The sequence below is a fragment of the Ctenopharyngodon idella genome, chromosome 17 (genome assembly GCF_019924925.1).
Source record: "Ctenopharyngodon idella isolate HZGC_01 chromosome 17, HZGC01, whole genome shotgun sequence".
Lineage (NCBI taxonomy): Eukaryota > Metazoa > Chordata > Actinopteri > Cypriniformes > Xenocyprididae > Ctenopharyngodon > Ctenopharyngodon idella.
In genome coordinates, this window is record NC_067236.1 from 6,576,298 (window position 1) to 6,592,960 (window position 16,663).

At 40.1% G+C, this 16,663-nt stretch overlaps 1 protein-coding gene across 6 annotated transcripts in view; it reads right to left on the bottom strand.

Annotated features, from left to right (window-relative positions):
* birc6 (baculoviral IAP repeat containing 6) overlaps positions 1 to 16,663 on the bottom strand; it is a 100,121-nt gene that overhangs the window by 72,258 nt on the left and 11,200 nt on the right. For 4 of the 6 annotated variants that reach the window (XM_051866865.1, XM_051866867.1, XM_051866869.1 and 1 more), the window contains exons 4-26: positions 14,425 to 14,618; positions 13,873 to 13,984; positions 12,571 to 12,653; positions 12,181 to 12,403; positions 11,923 to 12,092; positions 11,767 to 11,825; positions 10,158 to 11,651; positions 6,867 to 7,016; positions 6,327 to 6,552; positions 5,884 to 6,044; positions 5,629 to 5,760; positions 5,402 to 5,533; positions 4,220 to 4,386; positions 3,796 to 3,929; positions 3,156 to 3,317; positions 2,939 to 3,070; positions 2,700 to 2,797; positions 1,858 to 2,005; positions 1,580 to 1,713; positions 1,338 to 1,484; positions 875 to 1,062; positions 473 to 778; positions 95 to 194 (exon numbers count right to left, since the gene is read on the bottom strand). In XM_051866865.1, coding sequence (XP_051722825.1) covers positions 95 to 194; positions 473 to 778; positions 875 to 1,062; positions 1,338 to 1,484; positions 1,580 to 1,713; positions 1,858 to 2,005; positions 2,700 to 2,797; positions 2,939 to 3,070; positions 3,156 to 3,317; positions 3,796 to 3,929; positions 4,220 to 4,386; positions 5,402 to 5,533; positions 5,629 to 5,760; positions 5,884 to 6,044; positions 6,327 to 6,552; positions 6,867 to 7,016; positions 10,158 to 11,651; positions 11,767 to 11,825; positions 11,923 to 12,092; positions 12,181 to 12,403; positions 12,571 to 12,653; positions 13,873 to 13,984; positions 14,425 to 14,618 — 4,852 coding nt within the window. The remainder of the gene's footprint in view (positions 1 to 94; positions 195 to 472; positions 779 to 874; positions 1,063 to 1,337; positions 1,485 to 1,579; positions 1,714 to 1,857; positions 2,006 to 2,699; positions 2,798 to 2,938; positions 3,071 to 3,155; positions 3,318 to 3,795; positions 3,930 to 4,219; positions 4,387 to 5,401; positions 5,534 to 5,628; positions 5,761 to 5,883; positions 6,045 to 6,326; positions 6,553 to 6,866; positions 7,017 to 10,157; positions 11,652 to 11,766; positions 11,826 to 11,922; positions 12,093 to 12,180; positions 12,404 to 12,570; positions 12,654 to 13,872; positions 13,985 to 14,424; positions 14,619 to 16,663) is intronic. The other 2 variants (XM_051866868.1, XM_051866866.1) reach the window with 1 other exon arrangement.

Sequence of the window (16,663 nt, forward strand, 5' to 3'; positions counted from 1 at the left end):
GAAATTTCCTCTGATATTTCTGCTATAATATTTTTAATATTTTTTTTTTTTTTAAATAATTTTAAGTCTTCCTCTAGGGACTGATCTGAAGTACCTGAATGCATTCGCTCAATAATTATGGACTGGTGTGGTGGAGGCTGAAGAAAGTGAGAGGCCTGTGAGATTGCCAATGCCAGGCCACTTCCTATGGGGTTCTGCAATGACAAAACACACACACACACACACACACACACATATACATTAGCTGAACACATTCCAGAAATACAGAAATTCAAGTTAACAAACATATAGCCCCTTATAGGAAAATAGAACATGCGTAATTTACACTACATTACCCACTAGCCTCTGCTATTGGGCACAAATTTGCCACAAAATCTATTTTAGCGTACATTCTATTGATGAAGGAGAATCAAACATTGATAAATATTTACACAGTATGAATATATAAGGAGGAGGAGTTTTCAGGACTTACTGGTTTGGCTTTCTGTGCATTTTTATTATGTGCTGCAAGGTTCACAGGTGGAGGATCAATGACGGATCCTGGGAAGAGTTGAGCTAGTTCTACGCTAATGGCCGCAGACACTGCCTCATTTGGTGGGGTGAGAGGAGGCGTCATAAACAGTGGGGTGGTTTTAGGAGTGGGTGGGATGACATCAGAAGGGTGGATGAAGAAGCCTGGGGCGGAGGACGGGTTGGATGGCACTGAGTTGACAACGCCTGATGCTGCGGTGGCTGCTGCTGAGGTGGTCTGGTGAAGTTTGGCCTCTAGCTTGGCCTTCTGTTTCATAAGATAACCAATTACATAAAGTCATAAAGAACTGAATCAATCAAGACATCAAGATTGAAATGAATGTAGAATGTCTCCATGAATGACCTGCTGCTGGAGTTTTAGAAGCTGTTGCTGCTTCTCCTGAAGAACTTGAAGCTGCTGTTCAGCAGACACCATGGCATGAGACAGTGACTGCAGGGCCACCTGTGCAGCTGAGCTCAGGGCCGTGGATGCCTCGCCAACGCTCCCAGAAGACAGCCCTGTCACCGTAGGCGTCACACCAAAGGTGCTCACTACAAAAGAAAGTATAGGGAAACAGTGCAAAATAGTTCCCCACTCAGATTTAGCAAATGGTTTAGGTTGTTCATGCAAATTTGCTGAGTTTCTTGCTTGACCTGAACATGACATCTGTGTGAGCTCTGCTTCAAGTTACACTATTGAAAATGGACCTTTTTTGCCAGCAAAAATTTTAGCTAATGTGACAGCACCTTATGAAGTCCAACATGAAACGGTTGGTTGTAAAAGAAACAAGATATGATAGAGAGGAAAAGGAAAGTGGGATATCTACCGGTGAACATACTTGCATCATCCCTCTCCACCCTGGTGCCGTCACTGGTGGAGACGCAAGTAAAGTGCAGGGGTTCGACCTCCAGCAGGCCAGTCAGAGCAGTGAAACTGCCCTCTGCTACCCCGCTGCTGTTCACCTTCCCATTACCTGACATTAGACAAAAAAAAAAGGTAAATGTATTTTCTGTTTTGATATTTACTGATGAATGTAAATGTGTCAAGGGGAAGAATGCATTGCCACACCTGAGAGAATATCGGACAGATCGATCTCGTCCGACTGGACCCCGATGCTGCTGCTGAAGGCATTCTTACAAGAAGACCCGCTCACCTCCAGGTCAAACAGTACTGGGTCAAATGGAGACCCGTATAGCCCATATCTGAATAGACACACAAGAAAAAGAAAAAAAATTTAATTTCCTTAAAACGATCACTTCTATGTGCTCACAAAAAGCTTTTTTGTTCAAGTTAATGAAACAAAAGTCAGTTTGTGAATGGTTCAGAATGCAGCATTATCAGCTGACCTGGTCTGCAACAAAGCTTCAAGTGGAGTCAAGCGGTCCTGCAGCTGCCGAGAGACAGCAGTGAGCAGAGAGGCGCAAGCGGTGCTGCAGCTGGCCAGGTCCTCATCTTTCACATAATTTAACAGGACAAAGTACCAGAAGACAGAACCTGAGAGAAAAAGGCAGACAGGAATATAAGCATTTTAACATGTTATTTAATTATACTGTTTAGGGTTAGTAAGATTTTTTGATTCACTAGTTAACATTAGTTAACTACTTTAGTTAACATGAACAAAGAATGAACAATACTTCTACAACATTTATTAATCTTAGTTAATGTTAATTTCAACATTTACTAATGCATTATTAAAATCAAATGTTGTATTTGTTACATTAGTTGATGCACTGTGCACTAACATGAACAAACAATGAACAACTGTATTTTTATTAACTAACACTAACAAAGATTAATAAATACTGCAACAAATGTATTGCTCATTGTTAGTTCATTAGTTAATATATTAACTAATGTTTACAAATGAGACCTTATTGTAAAGTATTACCAATTTTTTTAAAAGGAAATTAATACTTTTATTCAGCAATGATGCTTTAAAATGATCAAATAAATGCTGTTTCCATTAAGCAAACAATCGTGAAAAAGAATGTCACTGTTTCCAGACAAAAATAATAAGCAGGACAACTGCTTTTAACAATGATAATAAAAGGAAATGTTACTGACCCCAAACTTTTGAACAATAGTGTAGACTAATAAATTAAAGTTTCAGTTTTTCAAACAAAACTGTCTTATCACTATAACAGATATTAAAGGTGCTATATACATTTACTACTTTTAAAAAAATTACCTCCTGTGGCAGCAGCAGGCAGGTAAGGCATATTATCCAGAAGAGCTTTGAACAGAGCCTGGCCGAAACCCTGTTGACCGGGGTCGCCTTTACCGGTACTGAAACATCAGAGACATTTACCCGTTAAGTTTAATGAGCATAACATAAATGTATATTGGACAGTCCATATCATTAGCTCTGCAACAAGACTATAAGAGAAGACTGAAGATCAGAAAAATACAGAGATGTTGCAAACTTACCTAATACAAAGTGCAAGAAAGCGAGAGCATTTATGAGCTATACTGCGTCCGGCCTCGAAGAAGCACGCCCTGATGATGTCTGTCAACCGCCTCCTGGTTTTGGTCAAAAGCCCCTCTTTCCCCTCTCTCAAACTAAAGGACAATTAAGAAATTCATTAAAACGATGGACAAGATAAAACAGTGAGATGAAAAATACAGGCTCACGGTGGCGTCTCACCTGCAGGGTCCGTTGGAGTAGACCCCTGCCAGCCAGCAGAGGATGTCTAAGATGAGACTCTGACAGTGTTCTGAGCTCTGACTGTCTTCTACACGCTTACACAAACCTCTTAGCAGCTTTTCATGGAGCTCAGGAAACTGAAGCATTGCACAGCGTTGCACTCTAGGAAATATAAGCAGACACAGACAGCACAGTTAAACTATGGACTGGCTGCTGTATTTATAATTTATAATGACATTTATGTTACAAAAGATTTCCATTTCAAATAAATGCTGTTCTTTTGAACTTCTGAGAAAATGATCAGTCTCCACAAAAATATTAAGCAGAACAACTGTTTTCAACATTGATAATAACATTCTTGAGCACCAAATCAGCATATTAGGATTGTGTGACACTAAAGACTGGATTAATTGCTTCTGAAAATTCAGCTTTGCATCACAGGAATAAACTACATTTTAAAATATTTAATAATATATATAGTAAAAACAATAATAATGTTAAATCACTTGTTTTAAATTGTAATAATATTTAACAATATTATTGTTTTTACTGTAGTTTGATGCATCACAAAAGGCTTCTTTAAAAAAAACAAAAACTTAAAACTTTTGAACGGTAGCGTACAGTTCATAGTATCTCTTACCTTTCTTTGGGTACAGACGTTTTCTTAAATCTCCTGATTGTGACAGACACTTCCTGGAGCAAGTCACAGCCACGCAAGTTATCAGGCTTTTTAGGGGCAGGCTGAGGATCTGCTTTGGACGTGGAGGCCTTTTCCTGAAAAGAAGAGAGATTTTAGGAAAATCAGAACTGTAGTGGTGGTCATCATATGGCTTTTAACTCTTATTCCAGTGAAAACCGATCAAGTGAAGGGCTATTTCTTTTATGAAGTAATGTAGCTACACAGCCACTAGGGGTCTATATAGCAGTTAGACAACCCATCAACCAGCACATCAATTTTGCAGGAAATGGTGTTTTGAAACAGCTTCAATGAATACAAAGGCTTACACACTTCAGTTTAAGATTGCACAAAAGTCAATTACAGTTCAAGTCTGTTTTTGCTGTACCTTGGTGGCCTGAGCCCTCTGCAGCAGGGACGAGAGTGAGTGAGCTTTACTACTGTGGGGTTTCGCTGAGGGCATCCGCACCACAGGCCTCAAACTCTCATCCAAACCCTTATCACTCACTGCCTTAATGTGCACCAGGAATGAACGATATTTTCCCCCTGCCATGCCTAGAAAGTGGAATGAAAAAGAAAAGAATTTCACATTTACAGGAAGATTTCATTTGTTTTAAAGGCACAATATGTAATTTTTCACTGCTAGAGGTTGCCAATTCAAAACAAAGGTGTAGCTTGATGATGCAGAGATTGAGCATGGAATCATGGGAGTTTTAGTCTTCACCTCACAGCCGGTGTAAAAGAATCTGACAAGACTCGGGCAGAAATCATGTTCATGGATGAGATTATTAACGTTACTGTAGTATGAAGCAGAGCAGGGCCGAGTGCTGTGGGAGTGGAACGAGGCCGCTGGAGCGACTGCTAATGATAGACGAGCGTGACACGGCTTGAGAGCAGCAGAACTTTTATTATGCCACAGTTGCTGCTTCCGCTTCTTCCGCCAGTCAAGCGTATGTGAGGTAACGCAGCACTGTTTTATCATATTAGATACATTTGAGTGTGTTGAAAATGATGCTATAATGTTACTCTGTGCGTTTGCTCGGCGGCTGCTATAAGACACTTGTTGCACAATGCAGTAAGCTAGATCGATATTAGAATATCATATTAATAAATGCTGGATGGCTTGTGTTGCTAAATGGCATGTAATTAATTTTAAAACATATTGTATTGCTTATTTCTCTGGATTTAAACAGTCTTGGAAACATCTGGGATACAAGTACACAAGTCAACAAAACATATAACACTGTTCTAGTGGTTTCTGGATATTTTAACCCAAAAATCTTACATAGTGCCTTTAAGAACAAGATATTTACAATGGAAACCAAGACAGTGAAATGCTTTATATGAAATGAAAATTGATTTTGGTTGGTTATATCCCACTTATCAACACCCAAATGACTTTCATTTAAGGTACACTCAGTATTTTTTTTGTGTGTGTATTCACGCCAGTAAAATACTGCATGCAGCTCTTCATTGGTTCATAGTTGTGTTGTTTTAATCTAATTCTACTGGCACAGTGCTGGATGGGTGGGAGTGGTTGCTATAAATGGCTTGTGATGCCCAGGCAAACCTTTGAGGAGTTTGGGACTTGTAAGGCTCAGCATCCCTGCGTGTCCAGACAGATCCAGTCCGCTGGACAGCCATACCGGCCCACACAAGATATCATCTTTGTGTTCCTGCAGGAACGGACACAGCCTGGAGCCTGAGACAGATAGAGATGTATTCTTGAAGAATGCTGACAGAAATTAACATAACATTTTAAGGTGATCAAGATGGCTTTTTCCTCAGCACATTTACCTGGCGAATCCTCGATGTCCATGAACTGGATGTCATCTGAGAAGTCGTGCAGGTGTGGTTGTCCATTCTTCTCTCCATTTGAGTGCAGGACATGAGACAAGGGGAAGACAATCTGCCTGTCCACTGCCGTCTCTGCAATACAAAGTTTTACACAACAAAAGACTCATTTAGGGAATAAAAATGAATCAAACTAGTCTACGGTAAACATTCTCACTCTTTTTCTGCTTAAGAGCGAGTTTTTGTTCCTGGACTCACCATTAACTTTGCCGAGGCCTGGTGCTTTGTTTTTCAGCAGTGTGACCTGGATTTGTGGGATGTTAGTAATACTGCTGTTTAGCACAAACTTGAAGTCCACATGTCCCACCATGCAGGCTTTGGGCAGGACCAGCTCAAACACATGCTCATCCCAGCTGGAGCTGAGAGAGAGAGAGAGATATTACACATTAAATGCAAAAAAGGGGAAAAAGACTATGTAAACATTACTGCGGAGTAAATTTTTGGCTATTTTTACTTCAAATATTTACTAACATTAACATACAAATATCTGATATTATATGGTTCTTAAATATATTTTTAAAAATATCTAATGTGATTTTAATTCCAAGTGTTTTCATACACACATGATGTGTGTTAAAGGGTTAAAAGTTTTTTTTTTTTTTGGGGGGGGGGGGGGGGGGGGGTATTGTATGTGAATGTACCTGTCGCTCTGTAGTTTCCAGGTGCGTGTGTGTTGTGCTGCGTCGCCATGGTGCTGCTGGTGAAGGTGTTGTGGATGCCGCCTTTGTTGCTGCTCCTGCTGCACCTCCACCCAGCAAGGGGGCACTGTTGCGGAGAAGCGCGGCGTCAGCGTTTCAAAACGTGTTAGTTCCACCAGAGAAGAAAGTGTCTCTGCGGTTAATGGCTGGTCCACCAGGAGGTCAACTCCTGCCAACAGACACAAGGCTTACTGTACTGTACATTTCCATGGGTATAAGGCAAACCACCATTTTACACAGAAAGAGAAACTCTACATCAGATGACAAAATGAACAAAGAACACAAAGAAAAGATTCCCAGAAAGCACACTGTGCATCATCTGTTTTGCATCATCACCTGAAGTGGAAAAAATTCAATTAAGCAGGACCAATGGATTTCTCAAGGCTTTGATGTGAGGTAGCTGAAGGGGCAAATTAAGTGAGCCATCGGTTTGATCCCCACAAAAACACTTTTAAGGTTAATGCCCTTCCATTTGTCGCTCACCTGTGATTCCTGGGCTCGAAGGATTCGATGTGGGTTTTGCTCCGTCCAGTAGTTGCTCCGCCCTATTAGATAGGGGGCCGTCGACAAAAATGTCGGCATCATCGATATCATCACACACACCTCCAATTTGAAGGAAATGAAGCTCTCCACCTTCAGAAAGAAAATAAAAACGTATTGTGCGAATAAGTGCTCTAGCTATAATATCAATATTCAGAAACCAATATTGAATAACGCTTCAATTAAAGTGTTTACATTTACTAAACATGTAACGTATACTGCAAGGCAAAAATATTCCTCTGAACTAGTAAAACAAGATTAACAAGGTTTTTATTTTCTGGAGCAAATGGTGCTTGCCATGACAATGCTAGGATGTTCTGGTCATTTACAAGACAAGACAAGTGTTTCTATCAGTGGTGGACAGTAACGAAGTATTTTTACTTTGTTACTGTACTTAAGTACATTTTTCAAGTATCTGTACTTTACTGGAGTTTTTTTTTTATTTTGAGCAACTTTTACTTTTACTTCACTACATTCCAAAGCATAAAATCGTACTTTTTACTCCACTACATTTCATAAAACATATCGTTACTCCTTATTTTAAAATGAAGAAATCGTAACATGGTCAGAGACGCAAAAGCGGTGTCCGATTCGTGCACAAACTGATTCTTTTCAATCATCCTGTTAAATCGGTTCACAAATCACATCAACAATTCATTTGAGAATTGGACTGATCGTATTGCAGCTGTTCTCGAGTCAACAAATCACTGATTCAGTGATCCGTTAAGAGCGACTCTCCAGCGAATGAATTTCACTGTCTGACTGAAGATTAGCCAAGAACTGGTGATCCTCTGAGTGTACGCACGACTGATGGTGAAAAGTAAGTCAGCCTACTAATGTTGAATTTTAGCATAATAATTCATCTTAAAATTCAACATTAGTAGGCTGACTTACTTTGAAAATCATATTTAGGTCAGTTGTTTTTGAACTAAATCTGCTGTAAATTGCGATCTGTTTAGGCCCACTGAAATGCTTTAATGTGGACACGTCCACATCAATGTGTCTACAGATCGCGATCTCGAATCAGATCAAATTACATTTTAAAATTTGCCGCTTCAAATAATGGTTGTATCGATTACATCGTTACGCCACTAGGAGGCGACAAGTGAAGTAGTTATGAGTGAGTCATTAAATCATTCATTCTAACCCATTTTATTAAATTTATTAATTAAATATTTTAAATAGACTGCAGCAATTAATATTTTGTCCTCCAGTAAATAATTATACGCAATTTTGTTTAGCTGTCTATTCAGAATCAATGGAGAATCATGGTTTCTATTTGAAAGAAACAGGAGAAAAAAACAAACAAAAAAAAACTTGATTCTCATTTTATTCAGAATCGTGCAACTCTAACACAAATTAAAATAACACATGCACATTCATCTTCCCCACTGTTGTAACAATTTTACAATGTTATGTATTTAGCCCTATATGTTTTGTCTGTTTTTATATTGTCAACACACATTTCATATTATGTATCTGCATCCATTAATCTTCCATCCATACTGACTAATGCTGGTTATTTGACAATTCATAATCATTCATAATTATTTTGAGAAATAGAATTATATATAATATATAAAATAAAACAAAAATTATATAAGTGGCCTATATAAAATTACAAAATAAACATTCATCAATAAGTACTTTTTTACTTAAGTACATTAAGAATCAAGTACTTTTGTACTTTCATTCAAGTAAAATTGAAAAGGAGCACTAAATACTTTCACTTGAATAATATTTTATTATACGTGTCTGTACTTTTACTCAAGTACTTGATTTGTGTACTTCGTCCACCACCGGTTTCTATGATATTCTAGATATGACTTTGTTCCATCCTTCAATGTGAGTTTGAGATTTTTTTCACATTATTTATCACCCATCAGGTGAAAACTGAAAAGTCAAGACTCCTTCAAAAGTACTGGCACACCTCTTCAACAAACCACACAATCGGATCATTCATATGCATAGCACAAATTGTACGCAGTTCACACTTAGGGTTAGAGGCTTGTTCAAATTGCTCACTCCATGTCAAAAGATGTCTTAAACTTGTCTAAAAATACTGAATAAAATATACTGACAGACAGTAAAAAAAAGTAAAAGGCAGGGTGGAATTCTCCTATTCTCCCACTCATTCACAATATATACACAGACATACTCAAAAACACACATAGTGTTCCTCCATTGGCTACATTTTATTTTAATAGACCACAGCACTCAATTTTGTAATTCAGCCAATCAAAAGAACAAGATAAAAACCAGTACACCGAACAAACACACTGCATGCAATCCTTGACTCCCCAAGGTCATATCTCATGGACGCCAGTGACACAGTGGCCATGTTTGAGAGTGAGTCAGTAAGACCACTATGGTTAATGAGAACCTTATTGGTTACCATGGCAATGAGATGTGTGGGCAGCAAGCTAAACTGAATGAAACAGTGAACCTTCACACCACACGTTCTCTAGTTAGTGAACAACACATTAAATGGTTAGTTCACCCAAAAATGAAAATTCTGTCATTAATTATTCACCCTCATGTCGTTCCAAACCCGTCAGACTTTTGTTTATCTCCAGAACACGAATGTAGATCTTTTTGATGAAATCTGAGAGCTTTCTGTCCCTATATAGACAGCTGCGCGACTACCACTTTGAGGCTTCAAAAAGTTTATAAAGAGATCGTAAAACTAATCCATATGAATTGAGCAGTTTAGTCCAAATTCTCTGAAGAGGTTCGATCGCTTTATATGATGAACAGATTTAATTTACGTTTTTATTCACATATAAACATTGATCAGCGAACATAAACAGAAGCTCAATCGAAATGAAATCAAAAACAACATGCTTGAGCTTCCATTCACAACTGAAGTGTGAGTTGATGAATGTTTATTTGTGAATAAAAGCCTAAATTAAATCTGTTCATCATATAAAGCGATCGTGTCTCTTCAGAAAATTTGGACTAAACCGCTCAATTCATATGGATTAGTTTTATGATCTCTTTATGAACATTTTGCCTAGGCTGTCTATGGAGGAACAGAAAGCTCTCAGATTTCACCAGAAAGATCTTCATTTGTGTTCTGAAGATGAGTGAAAGTCTTACTGGTTTGGAACGACATGAGAGTAATTAATGACAGAATTTTCATTTTCGAACTAACCCTTTAAGAACCTTGTTGTAAAGGTGGTAAACACAACCATCTAGGTTTCTTACAAAAAAAAACAAAAAACACTTCCTCACCTTTTGTGCAGGCACACAGCCGGTCGGTGCCTGAGCAGTAGGTAACAGAGACGAAGGGGTCCACCTCCTCTGTCCCCTCTTTCTTAGGTGGCTCCACTTTTGCCAGCACCTCTAGAGTGGACAAGTCCAGAATCATGATGTAACCCGCCTGTGTAGTCACCACCAGGTGTCCAAGTCCGGCCACCTCTCCTCTCTTCTCCTTCCCAGTGGCTGATCCCAAACTTGGGCCAGCTGTCACTGCGGACGCCACTGTCCCCGTGCCATTTTTGAGCCCAGAGGGTGTCGACTCCTCGGACGTTTCCTCTCCGTCATCCTCTCTGCCATCTAGCACATCTGGTGGCAAGAGGAGGAGAGATGTAACGGCATCTCGTGGATCACGAATCTGCTGCACCTTCACCGGTTCCTCCTCCAGGGTTACGATGCGGGTGGAGTAATTTAACTTGTAGAGCGCAAGGTATCCGCCACCACCACTGCCCCCCAGAGGCCTGGAAGTATGGGGCTGTTGCTGGTCATGAGGGGGCAGAATGAGTGGGGTCTGTGGAGGAGAGGTGCCCGAGTGGGCGTCATGGCCATTGGCCAGTGTCTGTCCTTTGCGATGACCACAGAGGGCCGAGTGCAGACGGTTGAGGGTGTTTAACACCTCCACCTGATTGATAGCACTAAGGGACTCTACGGAGCATGGTTGAAGACCGACTAACAAGTGTAAGCCATCGCTGCAGGGCGTGATGGAGTCCACATACAGGTTCTCTTCCTCTAATGCTTTCGGCAACCGCAAGCACTGCACCAGAGAGCCCGGCCGTGGAGCCAGTGAGCTCCACTTTTCCCCATCCAGAGGTCCGAGCCCAGCCGCCGCATCCGCAAACTGCTGGATGTATGTGATGGGAGGGTCCTGCAGCAGCAGCTGCTCATGCGAGTCAAACTCCATCTCGATAATCTGCGGGACGGTGAAGCCCTCCTCGTGAAGCCCTTTGCTCATCAGGTTGTTCATCTGGGTGAACACCTTCCCTGAAGACTTCTCGTCTGCTTCCTTGATGCTGTACAGGAGCAGTACGGGCATAGTCCTGTGCACAGGGGTGGCTGGTGGAAGGTTCGGAGAGCCCAGGTCTGTGGGGGGATTACAGGACTCGATTTCCATGGGACCCTGGTCTGGTCCAAGCCCCTCGGGGGCAGCAGTCCTTACTGGGCTATCCATGGAGCGACGAGATAGAGGGGGGCCTAGTGGAGAACTAGCCGCTGACCGGTAGCTTAGCAGTCCGCCGGCCAACAGGCAGGGGAAGGGAATGTTGTGGTGCTCAGTCTGCCTATCCTTAGCCTTGTCAGCTTTAGGGGGGCCCAGTGAGTGCGGGGGGTTGGCCCCCAGCTCCTCCAGGTCTTTAACCGTGTCCTCCAGCACACTGGCCACCACCTCCCACTGTAACTTCTCAGGCTGCTGTAGGACACTGAGAGCTGTGACTCCCAAACTCACCTCCATCGTCTCCTTCTGACCCAGTGGGCCTACACAAACATTAGGAGGAAGAACAATAAGTAAGGTGTTTATTGACAACACTGGGCACAGATATAAACCAAGTGATGAATAAACGTTGTTAATACATGAAAATTATGTTTCTACCTGTGACTGACTCTGATCTGGAATGCTCTTCGCTGTCCGAGTCCTCTATCTGGTCATCGCTAGATACAAAAACACAGGAAATGTTCAATAAATATAATAATAGGGTATGATGTCTAAAAATAATTTGCAAAAAGTGTGTAAATGTGGGTTTAGAACCTGTCCCCCTCTAGTTTGGGTAAGTCAGAGCAGCAAGTGGCCTCCTCTAGCCAGGAGAGCGTGGGTCTGCGGGATTCTGTGCCCGTGAGACTCTGCTGCTCACTGCCAGACAGGATCAGCTGCCTCAGGATGGCTGGGTCATATGGATTCACCTCAAACTTTAAATGCACCTGCACAGGTGAGAAAAACGTTGATGTAGTGCACTGAGATATAGGCGTACTGCATCTTTCGCACACACTTTAGAGATGATCAACATACCTTCATAAGCTTCGAAACATCCCAGATGCAAATCTTCCCCCTTTTGGTTGCTGTAGCAAGAAAATGAGGGCAGCTACCGAACCCATAACATACAATTTTATCCGAACCATCTGCACTTGGAAACTGGGCAGGGCTGGTGGCCAAGGTGACGGATAGTGGAACGTTTTGGGTGTGCTCTCCTTTCACAAACGGACAGTTGGGAGAATGACGTTCATGCTCGGACCTAAAGGAGGCATTAAATGTAGTAATGGAATGGTTAATAGCAATTGGAGGGATTGTAGCTCTTGGCCTTCGTTATAGTACATTTATAAGCTTTTCATAACTGTGCGATTTCTGCTGTGTGAGTGAGTGTGACATTGCGGGCTGTTTTTTTAGTGGGATGCTTCTCACCAGGGCTCATCTGTAGGTTCCCAGCACACCAAACACACGCTGCAGGTGAAGCACATGGCCCGGTCATCACCTGTAGAAGCAGGCTAGAAGGAAGAAAGAGTGGTTAGCGCCATCTACAATGCAAACAGATATTCAGGGACCTCACTAAACAGCTAAAAATAGACCAGTCAAAGTTATTTTATAGACGACAGGTAAATAAACTGATATTTGTGCACCTTATCCACCTTATTTTTCAGGTAAGAGTGGGCGTGGCCATTTGCAAACTTAATGTGTCTGGCTTCATTCGCTTATAGTTATTTTTAGCTGTACAAAACAGCTTGTCATGCTGATATTGCAAACTGGTATTTCTTACCATATTATTTTAATGTACTGTCTTAATTATAAACACACTTGTTTGTAGCACAAACAGTTTTACGGTTTACTGAACTTTGACATTCTTCTCGTTATTTCCCTACAGCAGCTGATAAATCAGAAGTCTCGCACATTCACAGAAAAAACCTTACTTTTGCGTTGAAAAACAAGGTTGATAGAACACTAAAAATGCAATACCAGGAAGCAAAAGTCAAAGAATGTCACATGACCCAAATGAGTGCTTTGATAATCACTTTTCATTTTTCAATTTTTTTCAATTTTTTTTTTTTTTACTTTCCTGTCCAACTTCTTTACTTCAGGACAATCCTTAAAGGTAACTTCAGTTCATAATTAAATCACGTTTTCCCATTTCATTCTTTATTTCTTAAACTAACAGAATGTCCCTTTGCTGTGGCATCACCCTTTCATCCACAACACAGAGCCACTGTTCTCCCCTCGCTCTATTCGGTTGGCATGACAACAGGGAACATGGGTGAGAGAAGTAGTGTGGTCTCCTTGGTTACCAGCGCAGCTCAACCCTTCTTGGCATGCATGGTGTCTCGAGTAGAGACAATACATCAGGTACCATAGCATCATCGGGAATACCCAGCTATCAGAATAAAACTGAAAGTGAAACATTCGTGAAATGATCTTTGATCTCATAATAGCCATTTCATTAATTGACAGTGGTGTGGAATTTTATTCCTTTCATTCTTGTTGACCTAGTCTAGGCTCAAATTGATTTCACTTCCAAATAGTGACACAATCGGGCTTTCACAATCACTCAGTGGCCATTAAGAGGAATCATTCAAACAGTGAAAAAAAGAAACCAAAAATAAAACATATCACACAAAAAGCAAAGCAAAGAGGACCTGAGATGAGAACATTAGGGCAAAATTTAAAGATGACAGTCAATTTGAAAAGAATCATTGCCATGGTGATGACACAAACCTGGTGATAAAAGCCTGCCTGGGCCATGGGATCAGGCTGAGCCCACCTGTAGCCAGTATGAGGCCAGGATGTGAACGTCTCTCTCCTGTTAGCTTCACTGTACATTAGAGACCTGTAAATATCACACACACACACACACACACACACACACACACACACACACTATTAAGTGAAACGAGATCTTTGGTGAAGAGAACACAGAACTTATGGGGTGTTCTGGGTGGTTTCCAAAGTGTTTTAGTGTGGTTACTTAAGGTGTTCTGGGTGTTTTTAGAGTTTTTTCCTTATTTCCTTATTAACAGGCCAAAAGACACCAAATCTGATGTACAGGTTGATGTGGTTTTGGACCATTCAACAACATAAGTCCCATCAAAATGGAAATGGAAAGTCTGATTGTTTAGAAGAGTAATAGCACACCTCTCAAACGGCACCATTTGAGGTAACATTTATAATTCAGAATGCTCTTATGCCATCACAAATAAATCAACCACACACACAAAAAAAAAAAAAAAAAAAAAAAAAAACTGAAGAGTCCCTGTTTCATGCAGTTACCTGTCTACAGAGCGTCCGGGTCCAACACCCAGTTCTGGCCTTCCGCTCGGTAAGAGGTAGGAGAGTCTGTCCATGACCGAAGATGCGACCGATAGTGCCGCCACATTCTGATTCAACTTTTTCAGCTCGTTCACGATAGCACTTGTTACCACTTTCAGCACGTGATGAGGGAGATGGAAGGTCACGGTCGCCCACTGAAGAGAGAGAGAAAGACGGAGGGAGACATTAAATTTCAACAGCATTCACAGCAAACAGTCATGCAAAGCATCTAAATATTTCTAAACTGAAATGTCTGAACAAGTCTAAACAAGCTTGTTCACAAATATCCTGGCTCATTCTCATTTGAACCTAGAAAACCTCCAATGTTCAAACAAAAAGTGAAATAACTTGATACACAATCTGTGGGTCACTTTCCAAGAGCCAGGAAAGTTCCAGAACCCAGTGTAGCGGTCTGACAGGGGTCAATGGAGAGCTGAGTGAGAAATCCATCTCCATAGCCGAGGCTCTTTGTCACAGCAGTGCGATTTGGATGTCAGCCAAATTACGGAAAAAGGGTGCTTGGATGACTACAGGAGGGAATGCTGCATTTACTTTCATTTTACCACATGAGGCTGATGCCACGGTCCACTGCAAAACCGAACAGGACTGCAGTAATATGCTGATGGTTTGAAGGACGCAGGGGAGAAACATGCAGCCATTATCAACTTCAGAAGTCCATTTATGTAAAGAGTGCTGATCTAGAATCAGTTTCATCCCTCTTATCTAGATGAAAATGACTTATGCACAAATGCCTAGATCAGCATTCATGAGGGGTTCTTATTAACACAGAATGTAAATAACGGAGCCGCAGACTCCTAGTGCGATAACCTTTTCTCTTGTTTTCTCATTACACAGATGTGATCTGTACATACTATCCACAAAAGACTAAAGAAATCGCTGCTCTCTGTACACGGTTTGCATCTGATATTACAGAAACTGCAGTAATGAGAGCTCAAGATCAGCCCCAGAGTCAAAGAGAGAGATAAAGAGAAAGGGGAGAGAAAGGGGAGAAAAAGCAAGCAAGCAAGCAAGCAAGCAAGCAAGAAAAAGACAGAAAGAACAACAAATTAGAAAATATAGAAATATTAGTTTTTATAAATTTAACTATTTATTGATTTTATTTAATTTATTGTTTTTTAATTAACTTGCTATGGTTTATTTTGATGTTTATTTATTTTATTTAAAATAAATAAAAATAAAAAAATTTTATTATTTATTGGTACTGTTTTTTTATTATTATTGTTTTTGTTTATTTTTAAATATTTAATTTTATAAACAATTTTTAAATTGTTATTTAATAGTTTTTTAACTTACTTGTTATGCTTTTTGTTGATGCTTTTTATTTTGTATTTTTTTATTTGTTGTATGTCATTTATTTGTATTATTTTATTATTAAATGGCACAATTTTCTTTTTTAAATTATTTTATTTCATAAACAATTTATTTCAACTATTTTTATTGAATTGATTTTGATTAATTGTATTTTAGTTTACTTGTTATGCTTCATTTTGTTGTTTATTTGTTATTTGGTCATTCTTTTTCAATTTGTTGTATATTGTTTATTGGTATTTTTATTTTATTATTACTGGCACATTATTTTTTATTTATTTTTAATTATTTCATTTGTTTATTTGATTTATTGTTGTATGTATTGTATGTAAATACCAAAGGAGTACTTTAAAACTTAAAATTAAGAGAACAAAAGAAAGAAAGCAGTCGGTTTAGTAAATTTTTTTCTGCAGAGAGTCCGAGCACAACCTAAAGTCAGACCCATTCATGCGTTACTCTGTGAACTGTGCGTTCCTTTGTGCTCTTCTCTTTGCATTCTTACAGTAGCACTTAGGACATCTTGTACAAACACAGAGGGAGCCTTAAGGTGGACCTCAGGTATATTAGTGGGAGTCTTTGATCATCCTCCACCAAGCTCTGCAGAACCGCTCTTCAATACAGTCTGTGTGTGTCTGCATAGTCACCGTGAGGATGTCTCTCATGAATAATCTATACGCTGTAATACTACATGACTCAACTATTCTGGCTTATTAACAAACACGCACACTCACAGTCAGTCAGATTTCATTACATCAGCAAACGTGTGTCAACACAGAATGTACAGGTAGAATTTAATTTGAATTTATGGGGTACAGAATTTCAAGAAAAAGTAGCTCGCAAGAAGCTCTGTAGCCCTGAAACATGAAGCCAA